The 21,461-nt window shown below is 36.9% G+C and overlaps 1 protein-coding gene across 15 annotated transcripts in view; it reads right to left on the bottom strand.

Annotated features, from left to right (window-relative positions):
* Positions 1–5,056: 5,056 nt before the first annotated feature.
* fgf13a (fibroblast growth factor 13a) overlaps positions 5,057–21,461 on the bottom strand; it is a 122,068-nt gene continuing 105,663 nt past the window's right edge. For all 15 annotated transcript variants that reach the window (XM_079630385.1, XM_079630383.1, XM_079630378.1 and 12 more), the window contains 2 exons: positions 10,994–11,192; positions 5,057–7,415 (listed from right to left, as the gene is read on the bottom strand). In XM_079630385.1, coding sequence (XP_079486511.1) covers positions 7,279–7,415; positions 10,994–11,192 — 336 coding nt within the window. In that variant the 3' untranslated portion in view covers positions 5,057–7,278. The remainder of the gene's footprint in view (positions 7,416–10,993; positions 11,193–21,461) is intronic.

Consider the following 21,461-nt stretch of genomic DNA (forward strand, 5'->3'; position numbering starts at 1 on the left):
TAGCATAGCATAGTTTTCTCCTGTAGTAAATCCCAGTTGTAAATGTCACAATAATGTGAATCACAGTGATTTAGATTGATTTCTGCAATCCCACGACATCATGTAAGACATTGTGAAATGCGTTTAAAGTAATTATTGTATTGACTGCAAATTAGACAAGATTGAAAAAAGCTCAAGTGTCATTAGTGAACTGATCCTTGCGGTGATAGAATGAGTTCACTAATGAAGGAACAAATGCATTTATTGAATTGGCTGACTTTATAATTTAGCATTTTAGCCAACTAAATAAAGTGATCATTATTTATCAATTTTATTACATGTAGTCTTTCCAAAGTGACACCCAATCACAATCAGTTTATACAAAAGCAAATATACACATACTGCAACCTTTTAAAAAGATGCAAGATTCAAAATCTTTAGTCTATCAGCTCATGATAGAAATTTGTCTTGTAGGTAAAAGGCTCACAAGACACAAATAATTCTAAAACATACACCTTTAAGAATAAATAAATAAGTAAATGAATTAGAACTAATATTCAAATGTAAAAAACTGGTTTTACAGATCGAGGTAATTCTTCATTTCTTTGGCATTATGCTTTTTAGAAATGGAAACGATTGTTGTCTCCTTCCAAAGAGACTATAGACCTTATGCGCTAGAGAAACAAGCGTGCAGCCATCTTTAGGATTTTGTGTTCGGACTTCCGGTTTTACGGTATAGCTCTCTATATTTCTATGGGATCGCTGTCGTAGAGTAATTAACGGATGAAGTGTATTTACATAATGTAGAGTTAACGAAAGTTATCATGAGCATTGTAATGTTTGAAGCAGATGTCATAACAAGCGTCAGTAAATGGGGAAGATTTTAAAACATAAATCCATAATATCTTACCTTCATGCTGTGGAAACACAAACCAGAAAACAACACAACAAGCGGAGCGCTGAAAAGGTACAGGCTACATAAGGTCTGTAGTAGAGAAAAGAAAGTTAAAGAGGGTCTATTCATCCCATTGGTGAGTTCCTTGATTATCTGTGAAGTTATTCTATGTCTATATGGGCGAATCCATCAATGAATCCATTTGTAAAAGCTTAAAATTCATTAGTAAACTTTTCACACTGTACAACATTGATGAAGATGAATCCATGATGACCACCGAACATGATAATGAGTTTATCAGAGAACGACTTTGAAAAGCTGACAGTAAAGCCAGAGGGATCACTGGACTCATCACTAGTTATCGATCTGCTTACAGTGAATGTGTTACGTCAGGAAACTCACTCAATGGCAAAGTCACAGATCCCATCATGACCTCATTACCTAATCAATAAAACAATATTTATTAGCTAACTAACTGATAAACTTGATGGACACATCTGTGTTATTGTGAAAACAGCTCAAGCATGCACTCCGAAAAAGAAAAGTTCCAAAAGTTTTTTTTCATTCACAGCAATGCCATTAAAGAGACCTATAATGCACAGTTTTTAAAATATGTTTTTTGTATCAGTGTGAATAACTTTTTAATAATCTGACGAACCTTTTTCCACTATGTGCAATGGATAGATGTTTAATGTTCTAAATGCAGATGCCAATGCAGAACCTTTATGTTTTAAGAGTGTGGGTTAAAGCATCTGAAGAATGAGGGGGAAAGTGGGGAGCGAGAGACAAGGTGTGTAAATTCTTCATGGCCAGTGCTGCCGGAGTGGCTGTTTTCCTGGCAGTGCATGGAAGTGTCAGGAATAGGAATGCGGTTTTGATGCAGAGAGCCTCATGAATAGTGCATGACCGGCGAAGAGGTCTGTCTGCTTCTCTTATGTAATCCCAGCGCTCCCACTGCAGCAGCACGAGCAGTCCGGGATTCCCTCCTGCACCTGCTCACACACAGCCGCCTGGAACTGGGAGAGGTGTAGAAGAATCATGAGGGTGGAAAGAAATAAGGTGAAGAAAATTATCGTTCAGATAAAACATATGGATAATAAATGTTATGTAACTGCAAATTCACATGCAGGTCATTTTTCATTCTGTCATTTAAATCTATTTTCCTCACAGTGCAAAGTCAAAGTGCAAATGATTAGTGTTGGATTATCCGTTCAGAGTGGATTGTGCTTTCTGCCCTGGATTATGTCTATACGTTGAACATGTCTGTGGGAAAGTAGTGCTCGATATGTGATACAGCATTTGAAAGAGCCTGAGAATTATGTCATCACATCAAGAGCTTCCATTTCTACGCGTTCATGTCCTTCAGTGAACTCTGAGCCTATGTGCTCGCGCTATTATCCTCGCACATATACAGCTCTTGCATAACGTCTCCCGCGCACATGAGCCTCAGATGTTCTCAATCAGCCTCTTTTGCCCAAGCACTCTCTCAGAGATCAAGCGACCTTCTCCAGAGGACACTGCGACCATCAAACCACACACATGGAGTCACAAAGAGCTTTAGGTAAGACGTGCTGTGGGCTTCAACATTAGAGGTTATGCAGAATGTCTGTCATATTTTACCTTTGCTCAGTTCATCTTCATTTGACTTCAGCCCACTCCAGACGTACTTCCTCTCCATGATCAGTAAGTGTGAGTCAGAAAGTTGACATTTTACGATAATAGATGACATGTAGATGAATGTAATTATGGGGAATGATGACTTTGATCTGCTCATTTCATTTGAATGGATCTGGAGCCATACTCCACATGGACAGATGATGAAGCTTAACAAAGAGATTCAACTATACTGATAAAGAAAGATGTTATTAATCCAATTGGTCTCCACGCTGATGAAACTTTTGATAGTACTTGACTGAAAAACATTCAAATAAACGTACCATATTGGTTATCAGATGATATTCGTTTTTAATGTATCAAGATAAATATACACTGATTAAAAAAAAGATTATGTGGCAAAGTAAATACAACAGAAAAAAACATGTAATTTCTACACTGAATAAGTTAGTTCAGGCAATAAAAAAAGGTCAATTCTATATTAGTACTCTGTTCAAGCTTTTAGAAATTAAAGCTTGAACTTGCAAGTATATTTTACTTGTAACTATTCTTCAGGTAAATATAAAAGTTATATAATTAAGTAAAACCTTCTCAACTTTCTAATACTGGTGTTCCCATTATGCAATGGGGCATGAATAATAAGGTTGCATTTTTCAACATTTTCCAGTTGTATTAGCTAACATTGTTTTATCACTGTTTGTTACAGTAGGTTTAGTAACTTGATGCTTTGTGACATTGGAAGTTCGTTTTCCACTCCATAATCCATTCATATTCAAAAATATCTATTGAGTGTATATTGTGTATTGTTCTTCTATTGAAGACATATCGAAGTCTCTGTGTTCAGTTGGGTACCTCATTACCTGTATCGTATATATATATATATTATATATATATATATATATATATATATATATATTATACAATATTCAGATAAATACATAATTTGGCTGGTTGAAAGTATAACAACAAATCTACTGCATTGTTTACTTGAATGTTTTTGTTTTAAATGTAGTTAAGTAGATTTTACTTAATTACATGTGATATTTACATTTTTCTTTTGCACTCAGAAAGTCAATTTAACACCAACTTAAAGTTAATCATTAAAAGCACATAGTTTAATACCAAATCTCAAAATAAAAACATATTTTGTACACCATGCTGTAGTATTGTGATGCCTAAATTCACTTGTAACATTTACAATTAATATATATTTTTAATAACAAAATAATTTTTAGTTAGAAATGCTTGAAAACTGTAACATGGATGTTCTAGTTATTCAGTGATTATTAGATTCTGTTCACCGGTGTTCATCTACTGTACTTCCCTTTGTTTGTTTCTATTTAAGCCCCGAGTTTCCCTAGTTCATTTGTCCATTATTGTTGATGTATGTGTGTTTGTTTTGTCGATTATTAAAGATCTTGATTTTCCATTTCTTTGTTGTGCGCGTTTCTCTACAACAACGCGTTACAAAAAGTACATAACCGTAGGCCTATATACATTGAAAAGACCAATATATTAAAAGTCCTATATAAAACTAACCCTTAGCTTTCTGAACAAACATGGCTTGTCGATACCAGATCATTCCATGCAGGGTTTCATATGTAAAAAAGAATCTAATCAGAGTCTATTGAGAACTGTGAGGAAAAACTCTTTTCCACAAAAGGCTTTGATGCAGACTGAATAATATGACACATTTTCTGCTCTCACTTTTTGTTCACAACATTTGTCTTTAGGTGAGTTTTTGTGTGAAGTCTCTGTACTGAAACTACTCGGGTCCCTGAGGGTTCGTCTTCATTATGCTGCGTGGTCTGTGGGCTGCTGTCTGTTCAGGAGCTTGTCCAGTTGGCTTACAGAAAATTGTCAGTGTTAATGAATTAGAGTGTTCTGGTTAATCAACAAGAAGAAAGGGCCTCCGAGAGGAAATAATGGGAGTGCATAAAGCAGCAGCACAAGAGATGAAATGTGTCGACCTGCTGCTGTGGAACAGACTCCTCATTAGTTCATTTCTGCTAACTGAGCGAGAGCACTTCTGTATATACATACTGCAGCACAAGAGATTCTCAGTCTCAGCCCGTTTCCTCTGTCACATACTTACATACTCAATACATCACATTCATCAGTAACATACATTTTTACAGGGATTAACTGATATTAAACATTATGGCTGATATTATAGTCTATTTTGTCTAAATACTGTCAAATTGATCGTTTAAATGCTACAGGTGAATGTATGCATCACATTATAATGTACAGAATGAAACTGTTATATTTATTTTAAGGTTTGCTAAAGATTACATTTACAGTGTTATAAAAGCACACCTGTTTTCAACATTGATAATAATGTTTCTTGGGCAGCAAATCAGCATATTAGAATACATTCCGAAGGATCATGTGACACTGAAGACTTTGTTAAATATATAGAAACAGATGTTTTTTTTTAAAATAGCACGAATATTTCACAATATTACAATTCTTACAGTATATTTAATCAAATTAATCCAACATTGGTGAGCATTAGACTTCTTTCAAAACTCTTACCAACCCCAAAGTTTTAAACAGCATTTATATATAATACATGGTGAGCTGTGGAAACCTATAGTTCCATAATGCGAGATTTTTTCCAACAGTGATCTCCAATGTTCACACTATATTACTCAAGGGAGCTCTTGTCCACAAGGCTGTCTATCACACTGATTCATTACATGAAACTGCTCCACGAGGTAGAAGCCATGCAGAAGTCTTGACTCTGCAGGCAATTAAACAGCACTTTTTCCCAGGGGCGATTCATCTTTGTCCAGAGGAAGTGGATATCGTTGGCTATATCAGTGGCTCAACTACACGCCAGCACCAGCCAGGAAAGCTTCAAAAACAACATCCGTTCCCCAGTGCAGCGCTATTTGTCACCTTCTTACAACACATTGCTCAGTTAAGTGCTGTTTTACTTTTGTTCACGCTGGAAACAACATAAAAACGGTCCAACAACTGCAGTTTGATTCACAATGTTTTTTTGTTCTCTGGTATCAATCTAATTGCTCCGTTGCTTCAGTATTTGATTATGTTGAAACAATATGACTATTTAATACCCCAATTCCAAAAGGGTAAATAGATTAAAATAAGATGTAAGAGGCCATTAAAACAAACTGAATTGGCAAAGAGAAAGATAGGATCCATTGGCCAGTATGCCAAGTGAATAATGATAATACAATTATGCCGATCGAAGTGAACAAATAAAGCACAGACGCATTTTAAAAGTATATCTTAATATAAACATTTTATTCAGTGCATTGTATGTACACAACAAATAAGAAACAACTTGAAGGTACGTGGCAGAGTGCCAGTCAGTACGTACATGTTGTTTGCCAGTTTTATCCTGGTAGTTTGGAACATATGATCCAGGGAGGAGTTAATACACATAGCCTAAATCATGCAGCTCTATTCATGACCTCTCTGCAGTCTCCCATGCAACAGATACTGTAGAAGAACGAAACCCAGAAGGAAACAGAAGAGAGAAGAACCCCCTCTAGCATTTATGACGTTATGTTGCCCGAGGGAAAGAATATATACTGTGCTGCAGCCCATAAAAAGGGTCCTTATTGTACACAACCTGATTTGTACATGCCCTGTACAAGTTTTTTTTTTTTTTTTTTTTTTTTACTTTTACAAATTAGACACACTCTAAAAAAATGCAACCAACTTAAGTTCCACAGTATCATTTTATGTTTGCTCATTTATATAGAAAATTGTCACCACCATAAGTTACTTATACACAAAACGGAGTCCAGGTGGGACCGGTAACGGTGACCAGCATTGACCAAAGAAGAGACGACATGGTCGGGAAAGGCAAAAACACAAGCACACAGACTTAAGGAACCTAGAAAAGAGATGACGGGACGCAAAAGAGACAAAAGGGGTGACATCGAACAGCCATCATTAACCACACATCCATTTCCTCGAATACTGAAACCTCTCACTAATCTCTCCCATCAGAAAAAAAACCTATTCATCATTCCTGTCATGCGTGTATATCTACATATATATGTACCGGTGTGGTCTGGCAGCTCGAGGGGAAACTCTCACAATTCTGTCTTTGGTGCGCTGGATCTCCAGTCGCTGTTTAAACCTCAAAAAACACTGATGTGGGGGAAGAACAAGAGGAAGAGAAAGTAAGACAAGCTCACAGCTAATTCAAACAATTAGCAAGCCAAGGCCTCTGAGAGGCTCAGCTTCTCTCTTCATGTGAGCAGAACGTAGGCTTTATATTCCCATGCTAGAGAGCAAGCCCTCTGAGCGAGTGCACATGAACGCAGAGCCCCCTCCCCACACACACGGGGAATGGACGCTTCTCTATCGCTTCACCCTCGGGAAGCATGGAGGACAAGGTTGGCTTCCTTCCAAACCCTCACTTACTGCCCCGAACTCTTAACAAATGTATTATTTCATCAGGACCTGCAATGCTAGTAAATGAACCTTGACTGCTGAGAGGGACTAAAACCAAACGTCCCATTGTATGAAACGCTACAATTGTTGTTTCACATGGAAAAGGCATTAACGAGAATGGTAAAGGAGGAAAAAAGCCAACAGCAACGAGCTAAACATAACAGAAAAACAAGCTAATTATAAAGAAGTCCAATCAAATGTTACTCTAGGTTGCAAAGTGAAGCATGGTTATGTTGTGTTTCATGTTGTCCTGAACCGCTGAGAGCTTTTTGGAGAGAAGTCTGTGTGAAGTCTCAAGCATTCAGAGGTTTTGGTGAAGGCGTAAGGTAGCGGGCCGGGCCGGGTAAACCGGGCTACGTTGACTCGTTCTGACTCACAGCTTTGCCCCCGTTCAGCACAGCGGAAGCACTCCGGCTCTTAGTGGGTGTCCCGCTGCCAGAACGTGAGAACTCGGTCAGGTCGTGCAGAGAGGGTTCCCTGTACATGGCCACTGAAAAACACAAACAAAGAAAGAGTGTTTGGTTAGTAAAAGCTTCCCACATTTTATGTTAGATGCTGTGCACAGAGAAAAGGATAATGGTGTGAAAATGTGCTTGTTTACGTCATGAAAGCCACTGATTAAGGTCAACACACATTTTCCATCAGGTTTAGGTGACTGAATATTTGCAATATGAAAATCAACTTTTAAAAAAGTCAACTTTTAATGGCTGATAATTATCTAAGCCTTTTATCAAAACATTTTAAAAAACAAAAAAATCCTATAACCAATAGAAACAAAATCATATAAGCAGCACAAAGTAAATGGGAAAAATGGGAACTACCGTTCAAAACTTTGGGGTCAGCAAGATCATTAAAAAAGAAATGAATAATTTTATTTAACTGTTTTCAACATTGCTAATAATAAGAAATGTTTCTTGAGCATTAAAACAGGATATTAGAATTATTTCTGAAGGATCATGTGACACTGAAGACTGGAGTAATGATGCTGAAAATTCAGCTTTGCCATCACAGGAATACATAACATTTTTAAATATATTACAACAGAAAACAGTTATTTTAAATTGTAATAATATTTCACAAGTTTGTTAAGTTTTTATTTTTACTGTATTTGAGCAGCCTTGGTGAGCATAAAAGACTTCAAAACTTTCAAAAACATAAAAAAAAAAACTTTTTTTTTTAAAAGATAGCATTTATATAGCTATTCTTTTAGGAATAAGGTTTGACAAAATATTATGTCAAAATTGTTAAATTGCTAGAAAACCTCACTGAGTTATACACACACACAGGTCAAAACTGTTGCGGTACAGTAGAGCAGAACAGACTGTGAGAACTTGAGAAGTGATTATGGGAGTCAAGCAGAAACGTGCTTCGGTTCTGAGAAGCACCTTTTCACTCCATGTCTAACTTTTCAGCAGAAACATTTTCTTTAGGGAGCTAATATCTATGTCTATACAGCAAATGCATCGCCCCAACTCCTGCTATCTGACACACGTGTCTAACCCAGGCACTTCAGACAGCACTTTTACATCACAACTCCAAAAATCCACTAGGTAGCCAGTGTGCCAGATGTCTGTCTGATCATCTTAACTATGGATGTGCAGTACAGGCAGCATCACAAAGACTTCCTTTAACCTCGCACAAAGCTTCTTCTGCCTGCAACAGGCAATCGATACAGCACTTAAGTGGAAAGCTCTAGGAATCAATAGTTGACGTATTGGTTGTGCAACCGAGTGTGGAGCTTCTCCCTGGAGGGATGCAGGAGTCTCGAGGCTCACGGCCAGGTCATTATTAGTGCACTCTATAGTTTTCTCTGGCCTTTGTCATATAACATCTCATCGTTTAAATCAAATGTTCTGCAACAATGTGCTTCAAAGTGTGACTGCATCAATATGACAATACATGTTTTATACATATAAAAGTGTTTAACACTTCAACCATGTTTTCTAATGATAGTAATTAAACATAAAAACAAGGCCCCAAGCTCAGGGATTATGGATGAATACGTCAGCCGTATGGTGTCTGGTTCTTTGGCAATGGTAATGATCTTACAGGCGGACTTCGTGTGCACTCTGGACTGAGACTACGGTACTTTGTGAGCCGAGAACTGGCAGCCAAAGCAATGTTCACAGCGAGGAGACAGTTCTTTAATTGGTCCTCTAGAAGAATACGGCTGGAGAATCTTTATGTGGTCCTTTGGAAGAATACGGCTGGAGAATCGTTATAACTTCAAGTCCCTCTCTGTCTTTAAATGACATAACTCTCCTCTGCAACAACTAAACTCACAACTGACACCTTTCTACAAAAGATTATGGTAACACTTTGCAAAAAGGTTCAATTTGTTCATATTTGTTAATGCATAATGTTAACAATAAACATGTTTACAGCATTTATTAATCTAGGGCAACGTTAATTGTTTAATATACTAATAAGTTTGTTCATTCATAATATGAGGTAAGTAAGACTTTTTTGTCAAGAAATTAATTAATACTTTATTTAGCAAGGATGCATAATTGATCAAAAGTTTATACATTTATAATGTTACAAAATAATTATATTTTAAATAAATGCTGTTCTTTTTTAACTTTCTATTGATCAAAGAATCCTGAAAAAAGTATCAGTTTCCACAAAAACATTAAGCAGCACAACTGTTGTCAACATTGAAGACAATAAATGTTTCTTGAGCAGCAAATCAGCGTATTATAATTATTTCTGAAGGATCATGTGACTCTGAAGACTGGATAAATAACTGTATGCTGAAAATTCAGCTTAGCCATCACAAGAATAAATTACATTTTAAAATATATTACAATTGAAAACAGTTATTTTAAATTGTATTCAAATTTCACAATATTACTATATTTCCTGTATTTTTGATCAAATAAAAGCAGCCTTGGTGAGCATAATAAACTTCTTTCAAAAACATAAAAAAAAAATCTTACTGATTGCAAACTTTTGAACGATAGTGTCTGTAGAATTGAACATTAACTTGACCATGCGCTTAGATCAATAAAATAGGGCCCGTTATGTTCAAAAACTCATTTGTGTAGCATGAGCCATTTGAGAAGTTACTGCTTTACATAAAAGCAAAGCGGCTCTTAGTTTAGAGATTCGTCTAATCTTCATTAAAAATCCTAATTATGATTCTTTACTAAAAGATGAGCAAGGCATTAAAATTCCATCTAATAGCAATAACACTTAATGTTTACCTTGAATTTGGCACATCTTTGATACCCAGAAACAAAAGCAATATTTATGTCTTAAAATGTAAGCTATTATTAGTTATCATGCCGCGACTCCTCCATACTTTTCCTACAACAACAACACATTTCCACGGAGTTAGTATTTTTGCTTAGAGAACACTCTCTCTGTGTTTGTTGACAAGGAAGTATGCAGACAGCAGATGAAAGTCACAAGGAACTTTCACAATCGAACAAAGCTCTGTTGTGTTCTGGTCTGAGCTGGCTGCCTTGGCCTGGATGGAAGGGTACAGGTCTGTTTGCTGTCAAAAGCTGCTTTATCATTCCAGAGCCTTTATGCATAGACAACGCTTGAAACGGTCTGATTGTGCTGGCGTCCGCAGCGCTCCTTACAGACTCCACGATCCACACCTCATCACCTCAGCCAAGAGCCCGCGACCAGCGTTTCCCACAGGCGCATGGAGAGAACAAGGTGCCACACTTTACAACGGTTGAGAGACAATGAAGGAGCAGGTTGTGTGCTCACAGGTCCAGAACCCATAGTTTAGAGAATTCAGAAGGAGAGTGGGGCACGTATAATGAAATTTCATTTTGACAATGTCAAAAGATAAGACAATAAAAGATGCCTTTTGTTTTATTTCCTGTCTAGTAGTTAAATCATCAGGGTTGTAACAAATTGACCAATCACGTGTCCAGTCATTCGTGATTACTAGAATTTTTTCTGCACTCAAAACATTTTTAGCCGATCAAATGTTTTAGAGCTGGATACAGACTTTTAAAAATCATCTTATAGAGGTAGTTCTCACAAAGAGCAACTTACAGTAAATGAGTCAATAGCAATATATTAAAATGTGCAGAGGTGGTGACTTACCTTTCAAAGGCTTGGGGAGGAAGTGTGCAGCAGGCTTGTTCTTTTTCACATGGTTGCCCTTCATGATCTCTCCTTCCTTGTTCAGGCCCAGGTACCAGCCCCTGCCCGACTGCTGTTGTCTATAGATCATGGAGGAGTATGTCACGTAGTAGTTCTCAAACACGGACTCCTTAAACTTGCACTCTGGTGTGAAGTGTTCCTGGACAGCAAGGGACAGGAGAAAAGAGATGCAAGATGAGGATTGGCCAGAAATGAAAAAAATACTTTGTGACACAGTGGATTGTAAGAAGTAAAATGGTATTATGCACATTCATAGAAAAACACATCTAAAGATCTCTTCACTCTGAAAACTTAAATCTGAAGTTTTTATATATTGTAAAATAATGTATAATTTCTGAGCTTAGTATAAAAAGACAACTATAGCTAAGCCATTTAATAGGCTGATGTCCCTGCAAAGTATAAAAAAATAGTTTTGAGGTGGGACTATCTGTCCAACCAAAGGCAGATGAGGAGAAAAACAATTTAGTTACCTAAAACCACCGAAATAAAATTAAATGTAAAAAAAAAACTTACACTTATTTTATTTCAGCAAGATAGCAAAGAAACATAATGTTCATCTAGTTTAACATGATGTACTGTACTAAATTAAAAATAAATAAAACTGAAATAAAAATGATTAAAAAACACACATTTTATAATACAAAAAAAGAAAAAAAAGAAAAATATTACAAAACTTGAACTAAAATTAAAATAAAATACATAAAAAATATTAATACAAACTATTATTTTCTCAATGATAATAAAACAGCACTGTTGAAAACAATACATATTTTGCAATCACTCTTGAAGTTAATTAAAAAAAACATGATTAAAAAAAACTTTTGGTCCCAGTGCAATGAACTGTATTTTTCTCTTTTATCTGGTCTGGTCTTTTCTTTTTTCCCCCTAATAATCCTCTCTCGTCCCTGCTTGGTCTGTTGTACGCTCTCTCCCATTAGCACTTCCAAAAGCAATCTATGTTGTAGTGTTGCATAAACATGCTAATGGAGTTTGAGGATGGATCGCTCTTCAGCTCGGTCTATGGATCGGGCCGTATTGAATGTGTACGAGTACAACGTGTGCACTTCATTGAGTCATTATAAATACCCGCCTCCCACTAGGCTTGATCCTGTATTGACTGCGTGCTTCGTTAGGATATTGCAAACAGTGTAAGAGGGTGAAAAGATGAGAGACAGTGAATGGAGCAACATCAAATTAGGTTATTATGCATGTTACCTGGCTAACTAATTGCTTTTCAAGAGGTGTCTAACTCATTCACCAGCCCAATAGAGCATTCGAGATAAATCAATGCCTAGGCAAAGCCACAATAACACACCCACTGCTCATGGATCCACACTTCCTGCTTATATATATATATATATATATATATATATATATATATATATATATATATATATATATTCCAGCTAGTCTCAGCTGGTTGGTGAACCATGCAAAACGTATCCACGCAAAGATAAAATGCAGCATATTTCTTAAACATTATGAAGAAGTAGGCCTACTTGTACAATCTTTGACACAAAATTTATATTGGTAATAATATACACATTGGATTTATTATGCTTGATTTTTCAAATCCAAATGTTCATACAATATCCATCTCCTTAAATGCAAGAGTGAAGTAAATTCAAACAGAAAGTCATTAGAAGAGGTTAGATTAATATCCACACAAGCCTTTGGGCTGCTGTTGCAGTAACTGAACGGCTCAGTTAAAATGGATTACAGCACCTCAGGGTCTTATGGCTGTAATCTTTACTGTTTGAGTGTGGCAAATGATGTGGAAATATTACAGAGAGAGCTGTAAATCAAATTATGTTTTTTATCAGAGCTAAGGGAAGAACGAAAAAAAAAAGGTAAATAATCTGTGTCGCTCTGCAAATATCACTAGGGTAAAGTGTTCCTTCAGCTCTGAGAGCTTGATGCACTTAAAAGGAAAATTTACAGCAACTTCGAGATTTATACAGGAGACAGCAGATTAAGTAACAGCAAATTGTGTTATTTCATGCTGCTTCCTGCATGAATTACATAAGTGCGTTTGCACATGAATATTGTGGCTACAATTTCAATATCTGACAATCATGCATATGCTAATCATCAGGCATCTCTTCCACCTAATCTGAGTTTGTCAATTACGAATTATCAGTTGCTATTTTTCTAGCATACAGTATCAGTTCGATTTTTTTAAGTGGGCAGCTACACCTAGAGTGAAATGTCATTGGTCGAAAATATAATGCAGCATAACTATTAAACATGACATATATTCTGTTTGGCTGTGATTGATTTTAAGCATGATTTGCTAAATTCATGATACAATTGTTTGTTTATAATATGTTGGTTAGGGACTTAAACTGTTTGGAGATTTCAACTTATATATATATATATTTTTTAATAGTCAGGAAGTTTTTAAATGCTTTTGAAATAAATCTATAATGCTCACCAAGGCTGCATTTATTTAAAACAATAATACAGTAAAAACAGTAACAGTGAAATATTATTATAATTTAAAATGTTTTCTTATTTAATATATTTTAGAATGTTTTTATTGTGCTGAATTTTCAGCAGCCATTGCTATAAGCTATAAGCAATTTGTAGTAATCTGTCGATTATTTTTTCAATTAATCGAGTAATCAGATATTTTTTTGTGATAATAAAAAAACAGATCATTTGGAAAATGGTCTAATAATGCATTCATTGATTCTCGTCCGTGGAATGCACCACTTCCAGCATTTTGACGGTTAATCGACACAGGCAAATGCAATCGAGTTTACGAATTTAATCAAGGAATCGTGACCGCCCTACTCCAGTCTTCAGATGAAAACAGTTGTGATAATATATGTGTAAATTGCAATAAAAAAAATTTAGTCAGGATTCTTTAATTAAAAGAGTTTATTTGAAAATATTTTGTAACATTAGAAAAATCTTTCACTTTTGATCATTTTAATGCATCCTTGCTGAATAAAAGTATTAATTTCTTTAGAAAATCCTATACTGACCTCCAATTCTTCAATAATAGTGTATATATGCGCCTATTATCTGCATAGCAAATACTTGCTTAGGGGTGTTACCAAGAACTAACTGCCTTAAAGGGAATTAGTAATAAACATAGACAGCTTTCGTAGAAGCAATGCTAAGAATGTCCCTTCATCATGTGTCCATACTCAACTCTCACACATCACAGCTGAACAGGAGCACTCCAATGTTCGACGTACAGACTTGAGTCGTCCTTCTGCTCCGGGTGAGTCACACAAACACTGAGCTCCCACACACACTGACAGGAACATTCCTGATGTCACAGACCAGTTGTGACATCCCACTTCCTCTGGGACAGGCTGTCGGCCCAGCACTGAGCTGCATCCCGTAAACACCCAGGAAACAGAAAGTGTTTGGGAAGTGTGGACATTGAAAGGACCACTCTGGCGTCAGCCTGGTCAGAAAGTTTGATCTGTGATTACGTGTGAGATCCCACGAGCAGGCACACAGGGACGGATCTGTGATCGATACTTCGCCTGTGATCAACATCAGTGATCACCAAAAGACGGTTAGATGCTACTTCGGTTAGCTGAGAGTACTGAGACTGTTGGGTTCACTCAGGGTGAGAACTTAAAGGAAGGCAAAATCTCATCTCAACACTTCCAGTCAGAAGAAATGCTCAGACATCCTGTATCTCTTCGCTTTAAATAGATTACTGCTATAACGCTATTCTGTTAATAACAGTTAATGTCTCAGCTGAAGGTCATAATAATTACAACCAAATGGAGCACAAAAGCATTATGTAGAGCGGCTCTCAATAACGACTGGATTGCACCCTACCTTATCAGGAATAATTCCTCATAATTATCATAATAACATAAGCAAAAACAAAAGAGTGGAGTGTTGAGAGGATGAGGTCAGGAAACAGGGATGATTGTGAGTGCCACATGCTAACCACTGAATCCATAAAGCACAATAACATGATGCTTTTAAATGCCTCTCTAAATGTCCTTCCCAGCGAAAGTTCAGAAAAATAAAGGTCTTAAAATAAACCGTTTCAGGAGTCAATGTGTTATATGGCTATGAAATTGAATAAGCAACGTGCACTTTAGCAAAATTAATTTTAAATGTTCAAGTCGGCAGCAGTAATACTTTTCAAATGTGAGAAATAAAAATCATACACAGACATAATAGTCAAGACTATTTAGTCCAGTATAAAATTACAAATAATTGTATTTATTTCTACACTACCATTCAAAAGTTTGGTGTCAAACTGTAATATTGTGAAATATTGTTACAATTTAAAATAACAGTTTTCTATTTGAACATATTATAAAATGTAATTTATTCATGTGTTGGCAAAGCTGAATTTTCAGCATCATAGTCTTCTGGGATCCTTCAGGAATCTAATATCATCATCAACATTGAAAACAGTTGTGCTGCTTAAAAGGTTTGTGGAAACCGCAAGTACAAAAATAATTAATTAAACTCTCTTATTTTCAAAAAATACTAATGTAACTAGTGTCTAATTTCACATGCGTGTTAAAGGTAGGGTAGGTAGGATTTATATAAAAACTTTTTACCAAATTTGATTAAACTTTCTATATATATCAATGCATAATTAAAATGTAAGTACTCTGATAAAAAGAGTATAAAAATCGAGTGACTCTAGACCGTTTAATCTTCATTAAACACAGCTCATTATTTCCATTCGGGACGAATCACAGGATTGGCTTGCGCAACTGTCACTCTCCGTCGCCATGACTACCGCCGCTATTATTGGCTCTGCCCACGTGCGCGCAGTCGCGCACCCGTTTTTAGGTGGGAGTGAATGGAATTAATGAGCTGTGTTTTATGAAGATTAAATACACTAGAGTCACTCGTTTTTTTTTACTCTCTATTTCAGAGTACTTGCATTTTAATTATGCATTGGTATATAAAGACAGTTTAAACAAATTTGAATAAAAGTTTTTTTTAGAGAATTCTGACCTACCCTACCTTTAACAGTTGCTCTTTCTGCATCTTTTTATGCCACTTCAGATCCGTTTCTCCATTTGGAGAAGACAAAAAAATACAGTTTATAATTATGCTAATATATGAACAATTATTTGTGATCCGGGTGAAACCAATCTTAAGCTCATATCTGGACTGTGGTACACTAATTGGAGACCGCGGCTTTAGAGAGCTGGTCCTCTCGACACCGACTCAAAGAATCATTAATCATTTTCATCCGTTAATGCTGAAATTCACTTTCATAGAAATTCATCTTCCTCCTCTGTGCTTTAAGGTGGCCCTATTATGCTTTTTTGAAAATTACCTTTCATGCAGTGTGTAATATACTGTAGCTGTTTGTGAAGGTAAAAGGTCTGCAATGTTTTAAAGATCAAAGTGCACGACAAATAAAGTTATAAATGAGTCTCCTAAAGGAAAGAATCGAGTCTGAACTGCCAAATGAGTCATCGGTAATTCCATTATTACTTCCGTAACTTAATCGTAAAAATTTATAAATTTGCATAAAGTCCACCTATGGTTTTCATTGTCTGCCTGTGAACAAAGTCTACTTTGACTCGTACACAACACGAGCCAGCTACAGTGTTTGAGGGCATGTCGAGAACGCAGTTTTCTACTCTGCAAAAGCAAATTCCCTTTAGCCCCTTTCACACAGCGCGTTAATCCCGGAAAATTGCCGTGAAATTGCCAGAGTGCCTTCTGTGTGAACGCAAACACGTCCCGGGATTGATGCCGGGATCAATCCCGGAACGCGCCCTGTGTGAACAAAAGCCAGGATCAATGCCGTAAGGGATGTGTCAGAGTCGCGTGATGGCATGTGCGTCATCACTGTTGTTCTTAGAAGAAAGTTTGTGGTCGTCATCAACAAAGAAAGAATGAAAAAATTTCTGCAAACTGGAACCAAGCAGACCAGGGAGCTCCTTACTACTGTATCTGCGCTGAAGCTGAGATGGTTCGCCAGCTTTGTGGAACGGTTACTGTGTCTCGACGAGTACGTTACACGTCTCATCCTGACGTCACGTGTCTTTAAGGGGATCTTACCGGGATGTGTGTGAACGCACTCACAGATCCCGGAAAATCACTAGCAGTGCGAATGAAGCAAAATCAAACGACACATTATCCGTGTATTTTCTGGAATCTCTGTGTGAAAGGGGCTTTTGATAACACTTCCAAAGGATGAGGATGTGGGACAGCACCCACTTTATTTGGACCAACTTGCTTCTCAGAATCACAACCTGTAAGTATGATTAATTATTGGTGTATATATATTTTCTACCGAGTGTTCAAAATACGCATTTAGTTTTATATTGTGGCTAACCAGATAACTCTTTCTGAAGTGTTCTAAGTCTTACTGAAATAGTTCTGCTAAGCAGCTGTGGGCCAACTATTGCCTAAAATTGTGTCCATTAATGCAGATTGTCAGTTGTTCTTACTACTTTGAGTGATGATAAAGGATGGCGCAAGATTAGTTTTAATTTTAGCGTTACATCAGTCATTCACGTTAGTGCTCGGCTAACGTATGCGCTGTTATGATACAAATCTGCATGTGTACCGCAATAAATTAGAAATATACACATGGGTAGACCAATCACAACAGACTGGGCAATCTGGCCAATAAGAGAAGAGCAGGCTCTCGAAAAAGGAGGGGTTTCGAGAGACTGAATCTTCGGACGAGTCGTTTGAGAATCATTGAAAAATGTGGTGATGTGCAATGTACATTATAAGAAAATGACCTTTAATGCATGTAAACCTGTTGTAGGAGACCTCCAAAACAAAATTAGGAACCTTTAAAAGTGCATAATAGGGGCACTTTAAGATACATTTTCTTCTTTTTTTTTTTCTTCAGAACTTTGAGACTAGGGCCATTCATCATCGATATAGAGGCACAATGCATTACAGTACTGATTTAATAAGCAAGACAGAGCCTCTAGTTTGCTTGTAAATGTGGTATACTAGGCCCAAACGTGTGTGTTGTGGGTATAAGAATGTGTTACCGTATCCTTTCAAGAAATGGACACAGCAATAATTGACACCACAGGCTTAGTGCCGAAGTGCCAAGATATCATGCACAATACAAATGTACTTGTACCTCCACGCACACAGAGGAAAAGGCCTGTTATATCTCAGAGGCATCACTACTAACACAGCTTCCAGATGGAGTGTGTTAGATGAGAGATGCACTGTGCAGAAACGGCAAACACATTTTCTTAATTGTCCATGCCATTTTATCACCAACAGTGATGAAAATTGCAGTAAGCAGTGGCATCATTTAAAAAGGCTGGAGAACAGCTATATAACACAGCAGATATTTTTGGACACCCGCTGATGTCTTGTGGAGAACAGAGGCAGGAGGCAGTTTTATCGAATTAACGCACATATACTTGCAAACAAAGAAACAAAGATAAGTGAGATAATGTGCACTGTGAAAGGATGAGAGATATTAATCTCTCATTTAACTCTTCACTATCCACCTTTTTTTATTTTTGGCTTTGTGGCTAATACAGGGAATATTCCATCTATCTGTTACCACATGGGAAAAACACTTATTTAGCAAAACACCGAAATTTCTAAAATAAACAAATAAAATGAATGTTTGGTTTCGGCTGAAACAGTTTTGTAGGGCTGAAATTATTGGCTGAAACAGTTAGCGGTTCTTCCGTGATGCTAAACTTTCCTTGGACTGGTTTATCACCTGTGAACAACACCCTGAACAACATACAGACTTCAATTACCCAATTATAATTACCAAAACTTTGTTTTGTTTCTCATTTTTTGGCTAAATGAAACCTTCGGTTTTGGTGTTTCAGGATTTTCATATAAATTATGTTGAAACCATGTATTATGTTGTAGTTCAGTACCTCAAGTATCAAAGTGTTAATTTTGTTAAGTAATGTGAGCTCCGCCTGTTCCTTAATACTGTCGCTAACCACACGACCAATCCACCATCCTAACAGCTAAAATAAAGGAGAGCAGATATTGAGGTGTTGTAGCGCTTTGCGTTCGAGTAGATTCTATCTCCAAGTGTAATTATATCAGGAGCTGCAGTCATGCTGTTGCCAGCTCACTGATTCGTATCTAATATCTTTTCCTCTGGCAGGGGAAATCCCGCATTGCCCCTCCCTCCCTTTTCCCGAAGGGCTTCCCCCTCCCTGACAGAGAAGCATGAAGAGATGTTTGTGTGTGTGCTAGAAACAGATAGAGTTTCTACTTGGTCTTCATATGTGTATAGGTGCTCTATCTCCTGTCATTCTACTTCCATCCAATGTCTTCTTTACCTTCCTCTTTTTCCCTTATTGCTTTTTTCTCTCTTGATCCATCCTCCACCAGATCTTCCCCTCTGTCTTCCAATATCTTTTTCAACCACTAACCTTGTTTATTTTCACCTCTCCAGCCATCTTCTCCATTTTTCTCTAAGATTCTTCTTTCCTTTTGGCCTCTGTATTTGGACACTCCCTCCATTTCCCCATCATCCCTCTCTCGATCTATCTCATTACTTTACCCACCCTCCCTTATCCAACTCCAATTCCATTTATGGAAAAGAAGTAAATGGGGAAGCTGACAGAATCTATTCCAGTCAGAGGCTGATCCTGCCTGCTCCACGCTGTACAGCTGCCAGGTAACCAGGTCTCTTCACCTGTACCTCCTCATTCCCTCTAGCTCAACCACCCATCTGAAGTATCATTGAAGCTCAAGATGTCACACAATGGCATTAACTTTACTGAGAGGACTTCCACAGGACTACGGTTTTCTTATTTCTATTTCTTATGACGTTGATGTGAATATCTGTTCAGAATTGCTGTTTACTTCTGTTATTTGACATATTTCAAAGTGAGATAAGCAGGGCAGAGGTTGATTATATTAAATCAGCTTTTGATTGGACGGTGGGCGTTATATACCAGAATGGCACCGGACTGAATGCGAGTTGCCAGAACAATGCAAATAGACATCCATGAAAAAAGGAAAGTCGTTTGAGAGGAGCACGCTATTATATCTCACAATTCACTGTAATTTAAAAGGAAGATTTTCTATGGTATTAGCAGTTTGTTAATATCTAAATAATAATAATAGATTACTATGAAACAGTTTGTATTAGTTCCTAAAACAAAATATATGGAATTTGCACCCTAAATGTTTTTTTTAGTTTTTTTAGTTATGGGAGACCGAAATGTACTGTAATAGTAGAAAGTGCCCTGTACAGTCTGAATTCTCCACTTGAAGAATACAGTTTATGTCCACTACAGAAGGACACAGTGTCTGTGCGTTCTCCGTAGTCTGTGGGCTTTTAATATTGATGTGCCCGTCTCTGATGTTCCGAATGACCCAACACTAAACTGATCTTTGACTTCAAATGCGGCCGCAGACAGAGCAGCTCACAGGGCAGCCAATGAGCACCAACTGTCATCTGATTAACTGTTCATTTGTAATATGTTGTGATGAAATCATTTATATTTGCAAGGTTGTTTTAATATTTGATGTGCTCACTGATTAAACAGCAGGTGTTATCATTTAACAACTAAGCATTGGATGGATCATGTGGTTCTGTATAATAAATGCAAAGAGAAAATGTGCAGAGAACAGAAAATATGTTTAATTGATTTCCTCTCTCCCTCACTCTGTCAAGCTGATGGATGAATACATTTGCACTCAGACATACAGACTCACTCATGCATTAATTCTCTTTTTATTATTTTCGGTCTTATCGCAAACACACAGATTGCAAAAACACAATGTTTTTAACGTGTTGCAATGGGGATGCTACTGTTTCTGGGTGGTCGCTGACCAAACATAAATTCAGATTTCTCTATCTGTGTGCATTTAAACCTGGTTGGAGTGTTCAATATGAGGGAACCTTTGAAAAATATTCAAACTTTACAACAACATGCCGTGGGTCAGCAGAGGTTACACACCATCACTATGCTTTCAAGTGATAAAAAAGAATTCATTCATGGACTGCCAAATTAATCTCCAAAAGAAAATCACTGAAAAGTTCACACATAAAAAAGTAATTGTGCATCTTTTCTTCAATCTGACTTAATTCTGGGCTGATAATTGATTGTATTGTAGTAAATGCGCACCATTCATTTCACTGAATTGCAGAATATTGCTTTATGACATGTTATGGTTGATTTGGCTTATAATAGGCCACAACATGCAATGCCAAGGACAATCAATGAGGCTATTTTCCATGCATTTTTGCCTGAGATGTAATTACTGTGTGTGCACCCATGTTGTGTTTGTCAACTATTGATTGGTTCTTTATTTTAAGATGCGACTGGGAGATAGTTTAATTAACTTTCATGAATCGGTCCAAATATTCAGTTTTAATTAATCGATTCAAAACCACGTCAAACCGTTAAATGATTAGTTTGCAGTGTCAGTTAAAATGGTCATGGAAATCTCAGTGTGGCATTTTCATAAAGATTTATGAAGA

Source organism: Phoxinus phoxinus (genome assembly GCF_949152265.1).
Source record: "Phoxinus phoxinus genome assembly, chromosome: 12".
Lineage (NCBI taxonomy): Eukaryota > Metazoa > Chordata > Actinopteri > Cypriniformes > Leuciscidae > Phoxinus > Phoxinus phoxinus.